Below are 23,852 nucleotides of genomic sequence, written 5' to 3'. Positions count from 1 at the left end.
ATTCAATGAAAAGCAGGATTTTTTTTTTCTTTCTATTGACCAGAGTTGAACCGGCATTACAGTTAATGAAGTTCAATGAGTATGGACTACAAATTCTAAAAAGTTTTCTTCCCAGGTACTTCCTCATAGTGTATGTGGAACCTGCTGTAACCTACTGAATACAAGTAACCTACTGAGTCTGACTTTATGAACAGAGACATGTATTGTCAAGACCATTTAATCATAAAAAGTCTCACCTATCATTGTAAGACTTAAATATTAAATGAGATATTAATGTTTAAAATTCAGTTCTACACCAATATCTCATCTGCACTACATCATTTTATGAAACAGTTGTAATCTGAGATACGTTTCAACAGATGAATCCTGAAAGAATGTAAGGCAGTTAATTCTGCATAAACTGCATTGCAAGTCTGTAGAGAAGATCTTTTCCAAGTAAAAAAAAGCATTCTCCAGCCTTGAGAAGAAAAACATTTATTGTGATAAGTTTTTCTCACTATGCAAAAGATAGCAAGATGTTTCAGGAGCAAAGAATAATACAAATAAGATATTTATTCAGAGGATAGTTAGATAGTAACAACCAGTGAAGAATTTCTTATTGAACTTACAAAAATGATTCTGTTTTTGAAGAAGAATGAAAGGCAATTATTCATTTTTGCTTCACTTCTCAAAACACCTGAGGAGTCCTTTGTTCAAAAGAATTCTTTCACTGTCATGTTGCAGCCTTCCCTGCAGAGGAAACAAAAGTCCTTATCTCTACTGGCTGATAATGTGAACTGAATTTTTATACCTGGATCCTGTTGGTGATTGCTGCTTAAAGCAGATACAGAACACACAAATACTTTGGTTACAGCTTGAAATCAGCTGCCTGTTGAAAGACATCTTACAGCATTAGTACATAGAGTGGATGACTTCTACCCCTACTAAAATAAAGGATTTCATTGTAAATCACCAGCTAGCCCTAAATGGGAGTCTGTAGTGCCCCAAAAGCCCATTAACTACAGACATAAATATTGACAAGCTTTTTCTTTTATTATATGTTGATACCCATTACCCTGCTCTAAAATCTGTTCTTTGTGGGTTCTTCCTTGAGTAAAAAATAGCTTAGTGTCTATGTGTCTCGAAAATTCTCCCCAAAATTGGAAGTGAAATTCAAGCAATGTTAAAATAGTCCTTATGTTGACCCCTTAGGTCAAGGGGTCTTTAACCATTTTCCTTGCTTTTAAACAAATGAGGTGTATGTTATTTACAACTTTATGCCTACAGTTCTTAACACAGGAATTTTTATTATAATTCTTCAAGATTTTCCTTGTATTTTTAGTTTCAGTTTTAATGTATCAAAGGCAAAGTTTAGTAATACTTTTACTATTTTAAAAAAAAATTCTTTAGTATCATTTCCTCAGCTGACAAAACATCTTTCTCTTCAAACATCCAAATTCTCTCAATTAATACTTTTTTTTTAAAACTAGTTTTATAGTTTTAAATATAAGCTGTATCACTCCACTTTGAAAGTAAAGACGTAATTAAATTCATGTTTTACTTTCAGATTATCAGTAATTATCAGTAGCGTTCTCTTATCTGAGTAAAGTTAAGCAAATATGAACTCAGCGTGTTAGTTCATGTTCTACCACAGTCCTAATATCTACAGAGTGACAAAGGCATCTAATAGATGGAAAGCTGTAAGGAAGTTGCATTCCTATCAGAGACTCTTCTCACATAAGGGAAAGCCTAGCTGGGATGAGTTACAAATGTGGTGACAAGCACTTCTAAGAAGGAAATGCTCCCTGAAAGGACTGATAAATTCCAGTGTCAAGAGGAGGCTAATTTGGGGGACTTGCTGGACAGCAGAAAATATACACGGATGAGTATTTAAATAAGAAGAAACATTATCTGTATAGTAACTGTGTTTTTTTCAAGCTTTGTATGTCATACTGGGTGTAGGGACAGCACTGATAACTCAGCAAGCTCTGGTTTATTACTGTGTGGCAACCTTCTTCATACGCATTAATGATCAAAAGAATTGTCTCAAGTGTAATAGGCCCATATCATTAGTGCAGTAGAGCTAAAAACACATCTTGAGGAACTGAGTTACTATGCAGCAAGTAACCAATTGTTCCTACTGTAATGTTTTCTGGTTCCTTTCACTATATATTCATTCTTCTCATATTTGTAGAATAATAATTTGATGCAAAAAAAATCCCCAAACCCATGCATAATGTATCTTCAATTTATAGAGTATTCAGATATCAATAATTCAATTTATTCGATCAGTTACTGTCAGCACTTTTTCAGAGGACATCCAAATTCTGCATTTAAATGTTCAAATCGCCATATAAGCTGAGCACATTTGTATAAAAGAACTGAACTCTCTCCAAAGAGCCCATGTGTGAAATCTTGGTATGGTAAGCATTCCTGGCAATTTGATTATATAATTGTTTTTAATTAGTGCTTGTTCTAAGCCCAACCACAGTGAGTGTTAGAATTAAATATCTGATAGAGAGAAAGCTCGACACCTCAATCAAGTAGAGATGTTAAAGTGGAGAAAACGCCTCTTAACATCACCATCTGAAACAAGTCAATTATTTTGCCTGTGATGAACGGCAATTCTAATGTTGCTTTTCTAGAATAATTTTCGTACAAAGAGTTTCTCTCAAGTCAATCAAACAGCAAGACATCTAAATTAAAATCTTCATTAGTACTTTTCAGTTGGTTTTTTTAGGGTTATTTTAGTGCTGTTGATGTGAACTTCATATTTGGATGTTTGTGATTTTCTGTAATCAGACTGCCTGAAAGCTGAAGAATTTGATAACAATTTGTTAATTCTAGTATTTACTGAACATGGACCCTCCATAGCATAATATTAGCACAGTACAGCCATATTGTGTGGATGAATACTTTAAGTCAAATATATTAATATTCTCTCTTAAAACAGATAAAATTAAAACTTCAGCTCAGAGGAAGCTATATATAGCGTGCCCTGTAAAATCCCTCATTTGATGTGTATCATAGTTTTTAATGAAACCCTCTCATGAAAAGAAGGTGGTGGTGGTGTTGCAGATGTCTTTGTCATATGCCTATCTGTTAAGTGTCCGCAGCTCACACTTGTTTATCGCTGATTATCTCTATACTGATTATCAGGTTCTGTGTGCTCTGTATGTTGGTTTAAGAGGCTTGCCATGCTTATAAAACCTTTGATTCTATGGTAATGACTTAACATTTATAACTGCAAGCAGATTCCAATGTTTATCCTATTTTTACTACTGCTATAAATAACTATCTGCTTTGCTTAATAGCAGCTCCTTGGTCAAGTTGCACTTATGACCTGTTTTTACTGTCTATAATTTCTTTCTGAAAGAAAATATTTATACTTTCTTTCTCTCACCTTATTTCCAAGACATGGAATATTTTTTTAAATTGGAAGTTAAATCATACTTTTTTCAATTGAGAATGTTGTCATAATTTTTGGAATGTCACCTGTCTTGAGAGAGACATGAATGTTTCAACTCCTGGGCAAGCAAAGCCAGGCACATTCTACAGAGAATTAAATTCTCAAGTTAGGAGTACCAAAGCTACCACTTCATATCCCATGGTCAATCAATCATCAATAGCAGCTTTAAAGTCTATTTGGGGTTTAGAAGAACTCCAGTATTGATTGCTAAATGTATTTATTACAGTGTTGGCCACTTCTGGGGTGTACGGATTGGTGCTAGGCATGTTGTTAAGCCTCCCGTGTAAACTTTGTGTTACTGTCATCTTCCTGAAGCTTTGTAACTGAGCAGCTGGCCCATTGCACTCTCTGCATCTCTTGTGGCTGCAGGGTAATCACAGCTTGCTTGTCTTTCCTCTGAAGCTCATGTGTCAATAAAAGGCACAAATTTCCTATATACGGAAGTATTTTATTTGATAAATAGTAATTGCAACAAAAGCCATTGAAGTTCAATGAAAGAATAAACAAGTGAAAGATGATTGAATCAATTATTTCAGTATCAGCAGAGTCTCAATATACTTCATCTTGTGAAGTTCATTCTTAAACAATTTCTTAGGCACTTTTTATATTCCTGCTGTATCCCCTCTATCCAGGGTGGTTTCTTACACTTTCTAAATTTTGGTTTGAAATCCCATACCAGTTGAAGTTTCAAGGTAGAGTCTAGTATGTGCCATCTTTTTCGTCTGGTTTCAGCTGGAGAAAAAAATCAGTGCATAAGTGGTACAAAGACATGGTGAATCCCACTGGATGGGCACACAACATGAGCTGTCTGTGATTCCAGCACAGACAACTGTTCATTCTGGAACAGTAGTGGTCATGCTAAAAAAGAAAAGATATAATTAACTATACTTTTCTTTTAACTATACTATTCTGATCTTTAGGTTCAGAAAGTAAAATAAATATTACACTGGCCCTGAAGCTTGGAAATCTGCATTTAATGTAAAAATAAAACAATAAATAAAACAATAAACCAATGACTTTTTTAATAAAAAACTAATACTTCAAAAAATTCCTCTTCTGTTTTAAATAAGAAGAGCTTGTTTTTAAATAAATATAAAGACTCGAACACCAATGAATCATTAAACTGTGATATACTGGGTCCGAGTGCCTTCAAGACTGATGCTGTAACTCCAAACTATTTGATCTGCCAAAGCTGGCTTTAGGCAGACTTGCTTAAGTCCAAAACTGATCAAGAAACTTGCTAAGCTCTTACGTTTTGGATCTCAACATTTTGTACATGATTATACTTTTTTTCTCTGAATGTGTTTCTCAGAACTGGCATAGTCTGAGTGACTAGTCAGCTAGCTCCTACATAAGCCTAGAAGTTTTCTTAGATTCCCAGGAAATGAAAAAAAACAGTTTTTACCTTATCCCTATTCAATTATTTTAAAAAATACTCTAAGATATATTATCTCAGGAGAAAATGCAGGGCTTTGGATCCTGAGTGGATGGAAACATCCTCCTTGCATCCTTGATTTTGGCAACTAAGTTCAAAACATAGCGTCTTCTGTGAGCTGTAGCTACATGGCTGTATTAACAACATGTAGTTTTTTGGATCATTTTTCGGAAATATCTGATTTTCCTCATGCATTCATACAGTTTAAATATTTTCCTTTACAGCTTAGATTTTGTTCTGGCTGTAAAGTGTTCGAATGATAATTACTATACTCAAGAAACCTAAGAACCTTACTGGATCTATCCCCTACCTCCTTTCTCTCCACATTAAACACATGTTAATATTTTCTGGTATTGCGACTTTATAGAATGGACATTTTTTATGGAATAAAAGTATTAAATTCTACTGATGTTCACAGAAAGTTGTGTTCTGTGAAAATCCTATATGGTTATTTTCAGTATGAGCTAGCATTCTATGTTGCTTTGACTCCTAGCTAGCGAAAATACATAGTGTGAAATAAGGCAGAGAGCTACATTAACTCTTCAAAACTGAAGGATGACTTTGGAATTAACTCATGTTAGTGGGTTGCCCTACTGAAACTGCTACTTTACAATGTGTGACCTGTTGGCAAAAGAGAAGTTTATAAATAGAGTAGTTTTTGTTTTGAGTGAATTAATTATATATTTCAAAGTTTATTTTCTGGCAACAAAACATAGAGAATGTTAATCTGTTCCTTCAAACACAGCTTAACATGTCTAGTTTTGTTGATGCAAAGTTATTAGGAGTGCTGATAGTTTCTGCCTTTTGAAATTGTTATAAGGAAGCATTATAAGGAAGTGTTAGTTACCAGAAAGCATTGCATGTCTGCTTCCAATTAAATGTAAAACATTTTTTGATCAGGATTATACTTGACAATTTAATTAGATAGTCATATATTTTGATTTATTGCAACAATAATGTGCAAGCAGTCAATTACAATAACAAACTAGAGTTGCAGGAGGCTTTTTGTTTCAAAGTAATTAATTTGCTTATGTAAACAGATTTAATAAATTTAATTATTTTGATTTACTAGTTCTCACTTCTAGGAATTTTTAGACAGAGTAGGTATTTGTTTGTGTTTTGTTAATTGAATTCCTTGCCTTTCACTATGTTCATTCAGGTAGAACACCTTATGCTATCACTCGTTCCACTTGTACTTCCGTGTCTGTACATACCAAATATTGTATAAAACTGCTGGTTTAAATGTTAGATTTTTCTTTTAAAGGGTTTTCCCATTTCTTCATATTACTGCTCTTCATTATGTTTTTAATCTCCAAATGCTACAAATGCTCCCTGTGTATGCAGAATACTAAGAACCATCTCTGCGTTTTTTATATCTATAGATACAGATATCTATATCTATAGATATTTTCATATCTATATTATAGGATAATAATAAACAATATTCTGTCATGTGTACTTGTACAGTAACTCATGGGGTTTATTTCATTATATATAAGTTCATAATAACTTGCTATTCACTTATGTGTGTGGTGGGTTGACCCTGGCTGGACGCCAGGTGCCCACCAAAGCCGCTCTACCACTCTCCTCCTCAGCTGGACAGGGGAGAGAAAACATAATGAAAGGCTCCTGGGTCAAGACAAGGACAGGGGGAGATCATTGACCAATTACCGTCATGGGCAAACCAGACTTAACTCAGGGAAATTAATTCAGTTTATTACCAATCAAATCAGAGTAGGGTAACGAGAAATAAAAACTAAATCTTAAAACATCCTTTCCCCCACCCCTCCCGTCTTCCCGGGTTCAACTTCACTCCCAATTTCTCTCCCTCCTCCCTACCAGCAACGCAGGGGGATGGGGGGGTTGTGGTCAGTTCATCACACGTTGTCTCTGTTGCTCCTTCCTCTTTGAGGGGAGGACTCCTCACACTCTTCCCCTGCTCCAGTGTAGGGTCCCTCCCACGGGAGAAAGTCCTCCATAAACTTCTCCAATGTGAGTCCTTCCAATGGGCTACAGTTCTTCACAAACTGCTCCAGCGTGAGTCCTTTCCAGAAGGTGCAGTCCTTCAGGAACAGACTGCTCCAGCGTGGGTCCCCCACAGGGTCACAAGTCCTGCCAGCAAACCTGCTCCAGCTTGGGCTCCTCTCTCCACGGGGCCACAGGTCCTGCCAGGAGCCTGCTCCAGAGCGGGCTTCCCATGGGGTCACAGCCTCCTTCAGGCCTCCACCTGCTCCGGCGTGGGGTCCTCCAGGGGCTGCAGGTGGATATCTGCTCCACTGCTAACCTCCATGGGCTGCAGGGGGACAGCCTGCCTCACCATGGTCTTCACCACGGGCTGCAGGGGAATCTCTGCTCCGGCACCTGGAGCACCTCCACCCCTCCTTCTTCATTGACCTTGGTGTCTGCAGGGCTGTTTCTCCCACATGTTCTCACCCCTCTCTCTGGCTGCTGTTGCTGTTGCGCAGCAACTTTTTCCTCTTCTTAACTATGTTATCCCAGAGGTGCTACCACCATCGCTGATGGGCTCGGCCTTGGCCAGCAGGAGCCGGCTGGCATTGGCTCTATCGGACATGGGGGAAGCTTCTAGCAGCTTCTCACAGAAGCCACCCCTGGCCCCCCCGCTACCAAAACCTTGCCACACGAACCCAATACAATGTCTTTTCAGATTATGCCTTCCTGTAGATAACTTTCTATTTTCCCCAAATGTATCAATTTGTCTTTTAAAGATTAAAACCTTTCTGCCACTTTAAGACTATCTTTAGAAATTTGTTCATTTCTTGTTGCTATTTACAATACTTTTTAATTAATATTATCACCAAAAATAACTGATTTTTTTCCAGATTTTTCAGTTTTTTAATTAAAATTTTAAACATTGTCAGAATAAGTTGTTCACTGTGAAATTAGAAAAGATGTGGTTTGCATAGTAAGGATGCTGTTTGCGATTAATCACCTATTGTAATAGTAAAAAACCAAATCTTTCTAAATTATCCCAGTTTCAGTTGGACTTCTCTGCAGAAAATATGGATTTGGGATATTGTTTCATTTCAGTATATGGTATGATATCATAGCATAACTGCTGGTTGTTTCAGTACATTTCTTACTCTGTACAAAATGCCTTTTAATCAGTTCAGTGAAACACATAGCTTGTTGTCTTAGTGATTTATAACATAAATTAAAATCAGTAAAATATAAAAAAAATAACACTTAAGAATTGAAAAAATAACTTCTAGTCTATCAAAAAACAGTCTGCAGAGCTCTCACTTGTGGTCTTAATTCTCAGAATTACTTATAGCTCTTTTGCTCTCTGGGGTAGCAGATAGTGGCCTACAAAGCTCCTCACAGGTCTCTTGTATTCCCTTGGTTGCCTGTTTCTTACCTGTAGAATTTTTCTTTTGGTGTCATCTTGGGCAGAGTCTTCAAATAACCTGTAAAATGATCCTCTTCATTTTTCTGCCTCTTATGTTGTTCCAGCTTCCAGGCAAATTAAAATAAATATCTTGTATGTCCTTTCCCTGCTTTCTCTAGAAATGCTGGTTTTATCAATAAGAAGTAGTTCTCTGTGCATTATTTTTGTAGTGAGGACAATATTTGTTTAGTGTATAAAACTGGCAAATATCTCATGGATTTGCTTAATTAAGAAATTTGTCATTGCTTTGTTACGTTTTTTATTTTAACGTTGTTGAGCTTTCAGCTGTTATTTTAACTCTTTCTCTTTTGGTTAAAGAATTGCAGAATTGCAGAATCTATTGATTTCCAGACTGACTTGCAAAAACTTTATTCAGACATCTTCTATGCTTTACTGGTTAGTGAACCACACCCTGTTTCAAACACAGATAAAATTCCCCCTGTCTCTCCTTTGGTGATTTCACCCATAACTGTGTTGCACTGGTCCTTATATGCTTTATCTGTGTATGCTAATAAGTGTACTTCATACACAGGATAAAACTCTGTAGTTCATTACTGACTCTCAGCTGAGACTACACATAACATGACTTGATTGCTTTGAAGTGAGGAGAGAGTATCTGATCCTCAACATCGTTATATTAATGTAATGTAATGGTGATGTGCTATTTTTCCCCTTTATGTACACACATACACAAACACACAAAGCAGTTTACACCTAAACATAGGAGGAAGAAGTTATTTATGAATTAGAATGGTTCATATATATCCTTGGTCCTACGGCCATACAACGAATATGAATACTCAATTGGAAGTATCGAACATTATTGAAACCATAAAATGGACTGATGAGGTTTTGCTGAGGTGCTTACTGAACATTTTCCAGGAAGAAAACTATGTATAATCTGGGGTAGAAGACCAAATACTCTTGGATTCTTAGAAGATTCTCATGGGAAAAGAATTACAGTTTTATGAACCAGAATTTTTCCAGTGCCAGGTGGATCTCTCTAAATATTCTTTACTCAGTTACTGTCTTCAGAACAAAAAGTCAGTTATATCAGTTGTCAGCCACCAGGAGCTGTCTGAAGACCTATTTCTGCAAAACATTATCATCAGATTAAGATTTGCAGTTCTTCCATTTCTTATCATCATATATTAATTTGATCCTCACAAAATTTGTGGAAACTTCTTTGAAATTGCTGTATATATGGCATCTTTTTTTCACAGAGAGTATTGTACCCTGGGACAGTGAATTCAGCTTTTTCAATTAGATGCAGACAGGCACTTTAATACATCCAGCTTTTTAAAAAGATTTTTCTTAAAAGCCTACGTAAAATGTCCATGTGGTACCCTTTTAAGCTATTGTAATTGGGAAGGCTTTTGCTTAGACCATTTATGCCTTCTATTATCCTAATTCAAGATTAGGTCCAGGTTGTAAGCAGGTGTCTGCGTGGCCTTAGCTCATATATTTGTGAAGGAATCGTTGTTTAAGTTAAGTTCAGAACAGTGAGTGAAATCTGATTTCACTGAGTCATTGTTACTTTAATTGTTTCTGAAATACAAACCTTTGTTGAGCCCAAATTCTGTATTTAACTCCATAGTAGTTTCCTATCCCAAATTTTTAAACTGAACTTTGGATTAGTTTTTAATTGTGGACATTTTTGTTTGAAGTATATTATACACAATTGTTACAATACAATTTTTAATTAAAAATGCAATAATCAATTCCGTATGCTATTCTAAGGAAAAAAGTCAGTTTTATTAGTTTTAGTATTAATGCATCATACTGACCACAAATAAATGGTAAATTTGGATATTTTATTATAAATCCCCAGTTTGGTGCATGGCAATTTATTTCTATACTTTTAAAGTATAACTATAGAAAGTATAGCTGTACTTAAATTAAGCATAACATCAGGAATCAACTTTATGTATGTATTTTTTTATTACAAAAAACAAGAAGAAGACATGAGAACATTCTTGATCAAATTAATTTCTTTTATCATGCTTCTAACTACTACAGATATGGTAGGAAATTAAAATGTGCAATTTCAGATTCATTGAATATTTGCGTCTCTTTTTAGATTATCGACATAATGGGAGAGATCTTCAAAGTTCAACGCTATCAGTGCCAGAACAAGTTATGTCATCTAATCATTGCTCTCGATCAGGGTCCCCTCACCGTGGAGATAGTATAGGACGGACTAGATCGTGGTCTCCCAGTGTCCCTCCCCCACAAAGGTAAACTGTTATTTGACTATGCAGGTATATAAATTTAAGTGGTATTGATCCTGTAACAATACTGGAAAGACTCTGCAGACTTTCAAAATGGCAATGAATTAGTTAGATCTTGTGAAATTATGTAAAGCCAATAATGTTTTTTCTTACATTATACTGATGTGCAAAAATTCACCTAATTTTGTCTTATTTTTCACCAAAAATCAGTACATTCCAATCTAAGGAAAGAAAAATATTTCTCCAGATTGTCATTTTCAAGAGCTATTTAGAAGGTGCCATGTTTTATAATGTGATGGTTTGACATTTTCTTAGCGTTCATTTGTCAGTGGCTGTTTTCAACCCTTTTGTCTGTGTAGAATTAAGGTTCTGGGAGAACCATACTTTATGCCCATAGTAGCTTTCTTTCTACTATTTTTTTCAAAATTTTAAAGCATGCAATTTCATACTGAAAAATGTCGACTCCTGATCTTAGAAGGCCTCTGATAACTATTTATCTTGTGAAACAAAGATCAGGACATTTCTTCCAAAAGCTAGCCATTTTGGGTAATGACTACTACTTGATTGAATATACTGTTTAAGCCAGAATTAAGAATTTTCCTGCATGGATAAGCTTTCTGAAGAGGAGCAGAAGGATAGATGTAAAGGGGAATAAAGCCTATTTTCCAGCATTTTTGTCACTATCTATGGGTAGGTTTCCAGCTGGTGTCATTCAGCTGGAATAAAGGGGAAGTTACTTTCTTTGCCCATAATGTTCAAAATTCTCATTTAATACTGAAGATCTGGTATCCAATATTTCCTGTCAGGTACATGTTTATCCCTTTCTTCTACAGCCATTCTGATTCTCTTGTGTTCTTCTTTCCTTTCTGTTATCTTTGTTCTTTTTATTAGCTTAAAATTCTCTTGACTTCATATTCTCTTATGTGTTTACTTACCATTTCCTCTAACAGATACAGATTAAATGATATCCCTTTGCATTAGTGAAGTATTAGGATCCCAAATTATCCCATATCATCACAGACAGTTAATAGGCAGAAACTGTAAGTTTCTACTTGAAATCTAAACCCATATGTAAATACAGCCTGACTTTAAATGAGACATAAACAGTAGACACAGAGGGGCCTATTCTGATTTCTACTATACTGGTTTCAGTCTAAGTAATTGCCTATGCTAAATCTCCTGGGGTTATTTGTCTTGGATATAGACATAAATGTGAGCAAAATCTCTTTGTGTGTCTGTGTATGTTTGTGTTTTTGTGTGTGCATTTTGGGCAGAACTTTTACCCAAGTTAGTAATTAACACTCGTCTGACACCATTGGAAAACCTTTTTTTCATTTTCTTGTAGTTTTGCATTTTTTTACATGCATGAAATGTTTCCTGCTTCCTGACTTCCCTAAAAGCTAAATTTTTAAATATAATTTTGAACTTACAGAGGAAAATGTTTCGGCTGTTTCCTACAATCAAAGTCATGATCAAATGCATTATTTATGTAATATTTCCCTGCCCACACACCAAATCATTTCTTTGAGGACTTGTTGAGCCCAAAGAATTGGGTTGCCAGAACTTGAGAGTTTGTAGAAAAGAAGCATAATCCTTGGGTTACAGAAATGTCTTTTTTAAGTCTAATGAAAATCCAGGTGTACTCGGCAAAGCTATAAGCATCGTTAATCGCATTTGCACCATGTTTAGTTGAGTTTGTTATACATGTGCTCCTCTAGACATGTTCTAACTGCAGCAAGCACGCTACACACCCAGAGATCTCACAATTACTGATTGATGTCTCTGCAGGCAGGAGCTGTTGGGCCATAGAAGTGCAAGTTGCTGTTATATCTTAGAAGACATTTTGCAGTCCTCAGTCCTTCTCCTGGATTTTGTTGATAAACTCCACCAAAGCCACACTGCATAGTAGCTGACAAGAAATTGTTACTGCTCTTGTAATGTTTTCAGCTAATATATTTAATGGACTGTTATTCTCTCTGTAGATCAGAATGGAGTTTAGACTGTGACAGGCACTAAACAACATCATGTTTATCTTTTTCTAAGAATGTACATTTGAAAAAGCAAGATGAAGGTGACTATAGCAAGTGGCTAGGCTGAAATGGTGTGGTAAATCTAGTAGGATGCTCATTAGTCTCTACCATCACCACCTGCAATTACAGCTTTTCACCTGCTTACTTGTTATCTGGTTGCTCAGTACATGTTCTGTCAACTGCAAGAAAGTTCCAAAGGAGTGAAGACATATGTTGTGAAAGCAACTTTTCTTATAGAACAAGTTTCATGAGAAAGTATGTGATTTTCTATTAAACAGTAAATCTGGCTGACAAAGACATCCTTAGCAGAGTGAAACAGAACTGAAACAGTAGTTACACTTTGAAGTAGAAGAAATACAGTTGTGTAGGATGTTAAAAAGCAGCATGAAGTCAGAATCTGATATAATAGAGAAATTTAAAGAAGAAATTATTTATTTAGAACAATAAGCCAATAACACAATCTTATTGAAAGTGATTTGAGCAGACAGGATAGTACTGAGTTTTCAGGACTAAGGCTTATAATCAGAGTTTAGGCAGAAGTTTTGATTGTGTGGGCAGACAGCAAAGGTCAGATCTTTGGGAAGTTTTGCAAAGAAATGACAGCTTGAGAAAGCTTAAATATTTAAGTCAAAAGAAGAGATGAGTAAAATAAGATGATAATACTATAGATAGAAAAAAACCCCAAAAAACAAAAAAGCAAGATTGTCTTTGAAACCTGAATGATAAGAGAGACCCTGAGGAAAAGGGTCAGACAGAAACTAGAATTTAGAAAGGAGGAATGAGAATTGGTTGTTGGGAAAAGTAAAAATGTTAACAAAGAACAGCAGAGGAGCCCTGTCAATGTCCATTTTAGAGTACAAATATACATGAAAGAGTCCAATGGCAGGAAAAGGTTATACTGGATTTTCTATCATTTTGGTATAAATAAGAGGGTTAAAATCACAGAGAAGTGGCAGGAAAGAGTTGTAGAGTATAAGGTAGAAGAATTATACTCACTTTTAATATGGCAAATATAAAGTTTACTAGCCAGAGTAAACTTTATATTTGGCTTCGTGAAAGCCAGAGTGGAGAAATGCTTTATGAGAAATGAAGTAGAGCTGAAGGCAAAAGTTTATGTGTAGTGCAACATCTTCATAACACTTATATGCAGAAATAAACGACAGCATGGCGGCAGCAGTGAAGGATACACATACAGATTAACACTAATCAGGGACTGGCAAATGACAAAGGATAAGGATGACAGGTACCAAAAAGGCAGACAAAGTGACAAGGAAGGACACAGGAACTGAATGGTATAAAAGTGAAAAAAAAAAAAAAATGAGGCCCAATTAGGGAAGACTGCAGGAAAGAACAGGAAGCAGAAGAATTTTTTGGTCTAAAATTTGAATTTGTGTGGAGGGAAGCATGCAAACTGTTATTTTCAAATCTATGCAAAACAATTATGTTTTAATTATCCAATAATTATTACAGTTAACTGTTGTCTTTCTATCTTCCTATTCTTGTGGATTTGTTTTACAAAGCAGAAAAAGTGAAGTTAGTGTGTATCGGTAGGTATTAATGGTTAAACTGAGTAAAGCAATCGGTGGTCAAAGTTTTGTTCTCAAATAGTACAAAAAGTGTAAAGGTGATTGGTGCTCTTTAACGAAGCCTGCACTATGTGTACCACTTATACCTAATTAAAGAGTTCTGTCTTTGTCAGATTCTATTTTAGTGAGATTACAGAATAAGCTTTCCAGTGCAAAACAAGCATCTGTTGTTTAATTCAGATACCAATGTTTTCAGCAGACTGCACTCTACCTTAACAGCCAAAAGTCCTCATTGTGTCTTACTACAGTTTACATCTTTATAGTATAGCCAAACTCAAGAGCTCATTGAAAATTCTTTACAGTGTATGTTTCAGCTAGAAAGGAGATTTTCCTTGAAAGTACTAGTCTGGAAAGACTAATGAAATTATGTCTAAAATTAACCTTTTTAATTAAAAAAAAAAAAAAAGTTATCCTCTCATTTCCAGAACAAACAAACATCGAAACAAAAGAAGAAAACCCGATCCCTAGCATGGACTTCGCACCTTTTCCTGTAGGAGATTTAAAATTATGTGAGAGTAAAATTATACAAAAGGCAGGTCAGCTAACACATCTCATTACCATCATGTTTGCTAATAATTGTCTGTACAAACCAGTGAGGGGATGTGGTCCAGGTGCACCCAGAACTCAGAATCTGATGTCTTTTATCCTTAGTCGGAATGTGGATCAGGGACCACGAGGGACTCGATCTACTCCTGCACATTACAATACCCTGAACCGAATGGATAGACACCGTGTTATAGATGACCACTACTCCCCGGACAGAGAGAGGTAAATACCTGACTGGAATTAGAAACAGCTGTAGCCTACACTTATCAACATGAATTACTTCAGCATGGTAGCTCACTAAAGTAAATAGTTAAAAAATTACTTACCTAATCCCACAGATGATTAGGTGCATTTCCCTACTCATTTATCCACTGGTTACTGATATACATTAAAAAGTGTGTATCAGCCTTGCAAACAAGGCTGTCAAGTTAGTATATCTTTGCCAAGAGGGAATCTGAAAAATCTATGGGAAATTGTACAATGCAAAAGAAAAATAGCTTAGTTGTCCTTTTTTATAAAAGTATTTTTATGTACTATATTAATAAATTCTTTAAGTGCTAAATATCTTTAAAAAAATCTAACAGTAGATTTGGTCATTTTTGCTGCTGAATAAAGAGGCATAAAAATGGATAATATCAGCTCAGTATTACTGTAATGCTCCTATTGGATACAGTGCAATTCACAGACATAACAAAAGTATATTTAGCAGTGTATTTGTATTTTCTCAACTTTGTGAGCCATTTTTGTGGAGGGGAAAAAAAAAAGGTTATGGCAGTGTGTTTGAATGAAATCGGGGCCTTCGTGTTTAGAGGCACATCTTACCGTGACTAACGTTTTGCCTAATGGAACTTCCCAAAGACTGAGCAGAACTGTAGCAACCTCTATGAATTTTAACGATGTAAAAAAGAATTGCAGGTAATAGTTAGCTAATGTAGTTAATTTTGCTGAATTAATTGTGGTAGTGCCTTTGTGACATTAAAAAAAAAATTGATAAGATCTTTCCCACCTCATTGTCTTCGGGCAGAAAATCAAAAGAAAAAACATTTTTTACCTTTAATTGTGAAAATCTTCCATCTTCTTATACACCAAGTTGAAAAACTGCACATTATAATCAAAGGCATGATTGTTAGATATTGTGCCATTTCATAATTGCATATAGCAAGGAGTAATACAGATATATTTTGTAATCTTATTGAGTGCTATATGACTAGTATTTGAAATTAATACTTTCACAGATGATTATTACAGGTTATTCCTCAAGTGACATCAAAACACATAATTGGTGTTGTTAACTGTAATACAAAGAATTTAAGAAATGAGTGGCTTTTTCTTAACAATATTGAACAGAAAAGGTGAATATGTCTTAAAAGAACATTAATGTGATGGTCAATGATTGTAAGGAACGTAAGACAAAATTATTCAGAAAAAAAATTATAATTAATTGCTCCTAATTAGGTAAGTTGGAAAAAAGTGTACCAAAAGAAATAAAAAAAGCAGCATATCTATGCAAGTGAATTGTAATTGAATTTGGCCAAAAAAAGTCAAATGGGAAAAAAAATTAAGATATTGAAAAGCAATCAAGTATTTATCATCCAGATGGTTAACTGTATTCATTACAAGTATAATAGATCATAGGTGAACCTCTTTTTTGCATTAAACTATTTAATATTTCTTTTTAAGTTATAGAAAAGAAGAATGCTATTTAGTTGGCTTCTGAGGCTATCTGATTTTCATACAGAAGACAATAACTTAAGGATTCTGAGCTCTTTCCTTAAAAGAACAGAATGATGTTGGCATAATTTTATGTTGATTTTCAGACTAGTCATCCTTGAAATAGCATCTAAACTTGCCCTTAGAGCCTGTATATGCCTTATGGAATGCTCCTGGGTTTGTTCACTGTGCAAGTTTGCTTGCTGCCTCTCAGATAAATACATAACAGTGAAAGGTGGCTTGAAGTAGAGCACCACAATCTTTCCCCATCACTTCAATCAAATAACCCCTACTGGACTGGCTTAGCTTAGAGAAAGAGAATTGGGTTTTTAGAATATGTCAGAAAGTTGTTGGTGATGAGATTATTGAATTTTCACACGACCATTCTAGATGAATACATATTCGCTTGTTAGGTGTGCTCTGAATCTCTGTACACAGGTTTATATGTCATCTGTATTTTCCAAAACACACACAGAAGTTCTCCTGTTCGTACATGGTGAGTGGTTGCCTGTGTAATCAGATTGTTGACTAGTTATGCCTTTATTGCAACATACAGGCTCTGAAGCATATTGGTTTTAGGCAACACTCAAGAGAATAGAAAAAGACTATTCCCAAACATTTATCATGTTTTATATTCATTGTTAATTTGACAGTGGTTTTATGAGTGGAAAGATTATTAGACTTCAATTTTTGTTAGTGAATATTTCTGATACTGTCTGTGTTACATAATAAAAAACAATGGCGTGTACACAAGTCCCTAAAGTAACTCTTTAATGGTATTGATTCTGGAAACTGCTGGAACTGCAGGCAGTTTGGAGAAGTGGAAAAAATGAACCTTTGTATAGGTTTATAATCTCTCTACTTCTCATCCTTGTTTTGTTCCATACTTATGTCTGAAAAAAAAGTCACACTTTGCTTTCCCACAGTTCTGATGGTTTGTTGTTTCCATGGTCCATTTATCCCTTGGAGCTGTTTGCAAAAAAGGGACTTTGAAACAGTACCTTCTTGTAGACATACTCAGTTGCTAAATTAAAATATGACTGAGAATATGAGTAAGAAAATGATTTCCTTCCTTTTCTAGAGAATTCAACATAAAGTTCTCTAAGGTATATGGCACTAAGGAGTTAGTTGAAACCACATACAAAAATGTCTAATGACCTGAAGACTAATGGCAATATAAACATTCCTTCAAAACTGAATGCATAGTTAGAAGTGAAACTCAAATTATTTAAAAAAAGCTGAAAGATATAAATTTTTTAATTTTAATTGAAGGTAATTTTAATTTCAAACACCAAGCCTTTAAATATGTCAAATGTTGCTATCAAATCATATACTGATTTTTGTTGGCAGGGTAAAGTTACAGTTAAAATTTTATCTGTTGCTGTATTATCAAAAATGTCAGAATTGTACTGTGTATACTGGTAACTCAAAGTGGGAAATCAAGTTAATCTGTTACCTATATATTTAATACAGATGTACTAGTTTATTTTTGTCAAAATGCGAGGAGTTTTTTTGCAAGTACTCACACTCTTTTATGAAATAGCCTAAATTTGTAATGGAAAGAAATATGAACGCTTATGACCTAATACAGCCCCAAGTTCCATAAGACCTTTTATCTGTAGTGGAATAACCTTGTAAACTTCAATCTGTAATGGGATAACCTTGTAAACTTCAGTTTGACGTGTTTTAATAAACTCTCTTTTACCTCACTTCAGAAACTGAAACTAATCAAACTATAGAGAAAATGTTGGAAACAGCCAGATTTGACCTCAGAGTTTTATATTTAAGCTATCAATATGATTAGGTGAATTAGAGGAACAATGTGAGAATCTTAGCATAGTTCCAAAAACAAGACATCAGCCAAAACTGTATCTGTGTATTACTTTCTGGAAGATATATCGGCAGTTAACAACAAACACCAAGAGAGCGTAAGGAAATTGTACTCAGGCCCACAGCTCTAACCAGCTTAGATATTATTTAGCAACTATATTCTTTATCCTAGATGTGCTCTCCCTGAGGCATGAAATTGCTAACGGTGAATTTAGCATAGATATAGTAGGCCAGAGCATTCAGAGAATGCCTAACTCAAATACTCTTGCAGTGGAAACGTATGAGAAAACTCCTAAAACATAAATGTTTTTCTACTAGGTACTTACAAGAAAACAAGAGAGAAAAAGCAAGTTAAATTTTGGGTCCGCTATCCCTTCATCAGAACTATTGCACAGTTTACATTTTAAAGAACAAAAGTTATTATCTGCTATGTTAAAGTAATGGGGTAGTCATAGCCATGATCACTTAAAGAAATATTCTCCGTTATCTTTAAATCACTTCAAAGATGATATCTTGATATGCTGGGACTAGCATGACTATCACACCACTATTACTGGGAGATTATTTCATTAACACATTTAAATACAAACTTTCTGTTGAACACTTTGTTTCATGCTGTTGAAAGAAGTTTTTTTTTAAATGTGTCTTAAACGCCAAAATACATGCCAAAAATTCTGGTTACTATAATCAAACCAGTGAAGACGAAAATAATTCACTACCACGAGTCTGCTGCATGTTGGATAAGATGCCATTTAACTAGCTGCTTCCATTATTTAACACAAAATTAAACGTGGCTAAGAGCAATATAAATTCTACATTTCTGAAAGTCATCTTACACTGGCAGTTGTTTTATCTATAAGTAGCAGGCTCCTAATCCAACATTGTTAATAGCTAGGTGCCAGATTAGGTCAAACTAGGAAAGAGTTTTGTGAGACATCGCACCATAGCAAAAACCAGAAAACTTAACAGATTCACATTCTTTATTAAATACACAGCTGAATAATATGTAATTAGGAAGTCATTTGTTATTTAGTTAATATTTTATAGTACAATGATTTAAGTGTATATTACAGATACAAAGATATTGTAGAGTATAAAGGGTACCTGATGCTTTATGTGGAAATTCTAGGATAACATTTTCAATTTTTGGTTATGTATGTCATATGGGTACATACCCATATGGGTACATACCATATTTGGGTATGCAATGTCACTGTTTATTTGCTTCTTCAAACACTCAGTATAGTAAACGAAATGCATTGCTGAAAATTTGCTCATAGCTATGTTATAAAATGTACACATCAACTTAAATCTCAATAATTGCAGCGTTTCTTCAAGTTCTTTTTCTTCTTTCAAAATTTTACCATATGCATTAATAGCATATTGCACTTCCTAATTATTTTGTATATCTACATCTACAATTGCAAGTAAAAAACATACTAGAGATTGTACCAGTAGGGATTCCTATAAGTAAGACTATCCTACACTTTCCATTAACAGATTCTGTTTTCAGTTACTTATAATGTTGCCAAATACAATTTCCTCTCCCAGGGCTCTGACTCATAAGCCCTAATGGATTTAACTGCTGAAGGGATTGCAGTCTGAGCACACTGCCATGTTTTAGCTTTGCAGTAAGGATGGCAGAAAGGAGAGTGTTTTCTCTCTAGATACGGTTATTTACAGTGTGCACATTACTTCACAGTAAAATCACTGTTAAATTGCACAATTACCTGCACCACCCCCCTGGTGCCTCCATGTGTCCGCTGAAGGATGGTAAACTCCAACAGAGGGATGGAGTAGGAAGATGGCAAGACAAGTGCAGTCTTGCAAATTTAGCTTCATCTGTAAGGACTCATGATTCAAAAAGTTTGAGCTGAATTAAAAAACAAACAAACAACAACAAAACGTCATAGATACATTCCTCAGAATAAAATGCACATACAAAATGCTCATGTTAAAAATAATGCAGTTCTGATGAAAGACTTCAGTGTTATGCCCTTTGGAGCAAGGACTGAAAATATATTATGGGGAGCCCTGTGATAATGTGATACTGATTTTCTTCTTGAAAGTTATCTTGATTGAATATGCGTCAGTTCACAAATTCTCTGCTGATAATTGTTATTGTTTCACAGCTAAAGTCTTCAAGCTGTCAACTGAAATCAGTCGGAATATTTCTAGGATTTCATCTAGGAGATAGGCAGGAATTTCTATACAACTGATGCGACAAAAAGCATCCATACCATTATCAGTGGAAAAACTATTGATATTTATACGTAAAGAAAATTCGTTCTCCTTTAAAAAAACTAAACTATTAAATAAATCTATTCTGTTAATCTTTTCTATGAAATGTAGCAGGGGAAATTATATAACCAATGTTTTATTCTTGAATGGCATTTGCTATTTTCTAAAGGTTGAGAGCTTGACTTCACATTTTATTTATGTAGTTTTTAGGTGTGATTTCCCAGGTGTTTGTGAAGCAACGTGGAGAACATTCTGCCACAGTGAACATTAACTTCTGCTTTGTTCAGATGAGAATCTAAACTTTTAGAACCATATCACTGGCCTCACCTGTTTAGAAAAAGTAGTTGTAGTAGTAGTAGTTGTAGTTGTTGCTTACCATCATTGGAATGAGTAAGCTGCTTACAGGAAGTATAGCACACCTTTTCCCTGAAGCCACATCATTTTATTCGTTCCAGCCTCCTCTTCCTTTGAGCAATTCTGCACCCAATCTTGCAGTCCTAACTTGATCCCAGGCCCAGTTTTTTACTTCATTCCTTCCCACAGTACTTACCTTAAATTTTATATGCCAGCCCTCCCTCTTTTCCCTTCTACCACTTTCAGTGGCTCTTTTCCCCAAAGAACTAATCTGCAGTCTGATTAAGCTAATTCCTGTTTTTTCACGTTGCTAGATTTTCAGCAAATTGTAACTTGAAAAGTTTGGGAGTATTTGGTTAAAGGCAAATTCATACCAGTAAAAAATTATATTTATTTTTTAGCAATCTTAATAATGTCATATTTGTCATACATTTAATTTGCTATTTCAACTGAAAAACTGTAAAAGAGTGTTACTAAAAATGGAGGATAGTAGTGTTGCCAATGATACAATGTATTACTTAAATTAAAATCAGATAATACACTGGAAAAAGCTGACTGTCAGAATAGATAAACAGTAATAGGTTGATAGAATTTTCTTGTGTCAACTGAGTGTGATTCTTTCAGGCTGTAACAGAGGAACAGAAAGTCTTGTTTTGCATTCAGAATTATTTATGAGTATTCCAATAAGCACAAGATTGTCAGGATGTAATAGTACTCCAGTACTTCATCTTTTCCACAGAAATACTTGCGAGTCAACTTCCCACTCTAATAGGGAAGCTGGAATATTAATCAAATTGTGGGACCTGGTCACAGAGGATGAAAATTGAAAAGAATACATTATCTTCTAATACCTCATCTTCACTATTGAATCAAATATCCCAAGCAGTAAAGACCAGGTTAAACTCCCTTTGCACAGTAAGAAGAACAGGATGGTTCAAGTGAGGCACTCTGCATATGTGTGTGTGTTTGCAAGTGTGTTTCTGAGACTGTTCTGGTATGTCAGGCATGTTCCTGGACACTAAGTACTTCCAATTAGGCAATCTAATTGGTCACTGAATCACTGATCTCTGTTTTGTTACCCTCACGGTTCATAGATTTTTTATGAAGGTGTAAGGAAATGGACAAATAGGTGAGCGATATCAGAAAATTTTAAGTCATCATTTTCTGTTCACTTTATAAAAGGAAAGTTACCATGTTTGCCTGTATGTCTGGAATCTTCTTGTCAGAATAGTGGAAATCTATTTTCACCTGATGCAGGCGTGGGGGGGGGGGGATATATATGTGTGTGTGTGTCTGTGTGTGTGTACATTAATGAGCATATTGCAAAACCTATAGTGCTGCCTTATCAGACTAACTTCATTATTTTAATATAAGTGAAATGAGTTGCTGCTGCAAATTTTCCGTCTATGCTATCTGTAACAAAATATGTAATGTTTCAGAAATCTGTGAGGATGCAGACTAATATTTTCATTTTGCCATACCATCATTTGATATATTTCTGCCATCAACTACTATAATGTAGCAAGTAAGGAATGTGTGGTAAAAGGCTAGAAGTCTAAATGAAGGTTGCCGAAAAAAAGTATCTTGGAATTCTTTTGTCTTTTTAAAAATCTGCTGTATCTAGATTTTGTCCATGTCTCCATGGTCTTCCAAGCATTCCCATCTACATGTGCATATGACATCATGATTTTCATGAACAGCTCAAAAGACATGTTTATTTTAGATGCAGATCTGGAACATTTCTGGAACATTTTGCACTTAGGCAATGCAAAGCTTAATGATTTTACTACATTATGATTTATTTACATTATAATTTTAAGTGTTTTAGACTGGCTATTAGCCAAATGGAAGTTGCGTATGTTTTAATTTTGGACAGTGAGAATTAGGTATGTCATAGGCATTTTTGGTGTTATGTTGTTAACATATTTATAAAAACATAAACAATTGATTTAAGCTAAATACATAAAGTATTAATTATAGAGAAACAAATAGTGGAGTATTGACTGAATGCTCAGAAGATAGATGGTGTTTAAGCTTTTTGCTCTGCATGTTGAAATACAAAAAGCACAGAAAAATATGCTGCCTATTGCCTACTATGTGCATACTATCATTTTTTGACCTATGTGATGTCATTCTCTTTTCCATGCATATATGGCAGGCACCTTTCCTTTCGTTTTTACTAACTATGCATATTTTATGGAAAATATTACTGTACTTCAACAGAAACCATTTCCAGACAGAGACAGATACTTACATGAATAATAACTCTATAATTGTTATTGTTACATAGTTAGAGATATTATGAAAATGCACAAACATCATTAGGTTATATATTCTTGATTTATGATGAATGCACTGTACTCTAGTAAGCTACTGTGTTAATTCATGTGTAGAACTGATTTTTCTTCTTAACAAATTCAGACATAATCTCATTTTTTATGTTGTACTTGTAAGAACATTTTATAGTGAGTTATTATCTATTATGAATTAGATAGCATGGATAACATGGGCTCTAAAGAATAGAGAAAAGTATGAATAGCCGGTAATGCCAGAGGATCAGGTCAGGTATAAGCTAAAGCTTACATTACTTCTCTATATAGAAAAGCAGAGTTCTGGGTGATGAGGAAGCATATTTCAAACTTGTTAAAAGTTATTACATATCAAACTGTATAAGTGGTTGTATCTAAATGCCTGCTTACTCTGATTCTGAATTCCTGAATTTAAAAAAAAAAAAAAAGTAAAAGGTTGAACTGCCTGCCATACATTCACAAGCAAAAGTCTCAGAGCTCTAAGTTTCCAGAATTATTAGGACAAAACTTCGTACCAGAGGTTGGGCACTTAAAATAGTTTAGTGGGATTTAAAAAGTAGGTAGGACTCAAATCCTAAGCAGAACATTAACTGATGGTGTTTCATTCACATACAAGTGAAGTGAACAGTCTGGGGTGTTCCCTTCTTATGGACAGTAAGTTAAGCTGCTTGCAAATAGCAATTGCATTCCCATGAAATTCATGTTCTGCAACACATGGTCTGCTTT

General features: G+C 34.9%; 1 protein-coding gene across 1 annotated transcript in view; it reads left to right on the top strand.

The window, feature by feature from the left end:
- RIMS2 (regulating synaptic membrane exocytosis 2) overlaps positions 1 to 23,852 on the top strand; it is a 484,675-nt gene that overhangs the window by 305,317 nt on the left and 155,506 nt on the right. Inside the window, exons 17-18 of the mRNA XM_075141296.1 lie at positions 10,370 to 10,526; positions 14,788 to 14,904. Coding sequence (XP_074997397.1) covers positions 10,370 to 10,526; positions 14,788 to 14,904 — 274 coding nt within the window. The remainder of the gene's footprint in view (positions 1 to 10,369; positions 10,527 to 14,787; positions 14,905 to 23,852) is intronic.

The sequence above is a fragment of the Calonectris borealis genome, chromosome 2 (assembly GCF_964195595.1).
Source record: "Calonectris borealis chromosome 2, bCalBor7.hap1.2, whole genome shotgun sequence".
Classification (NCBI taxonomy): domain Eukaryota; kingdom Metazoa; phylum Chordata; class Aves; order Procellariiformes; family Procellariidae; genus Calonectris; species Calonectris borealis.
This window is presented reverse-complemented; position numbering and strand designations above follow the sequence as displayed.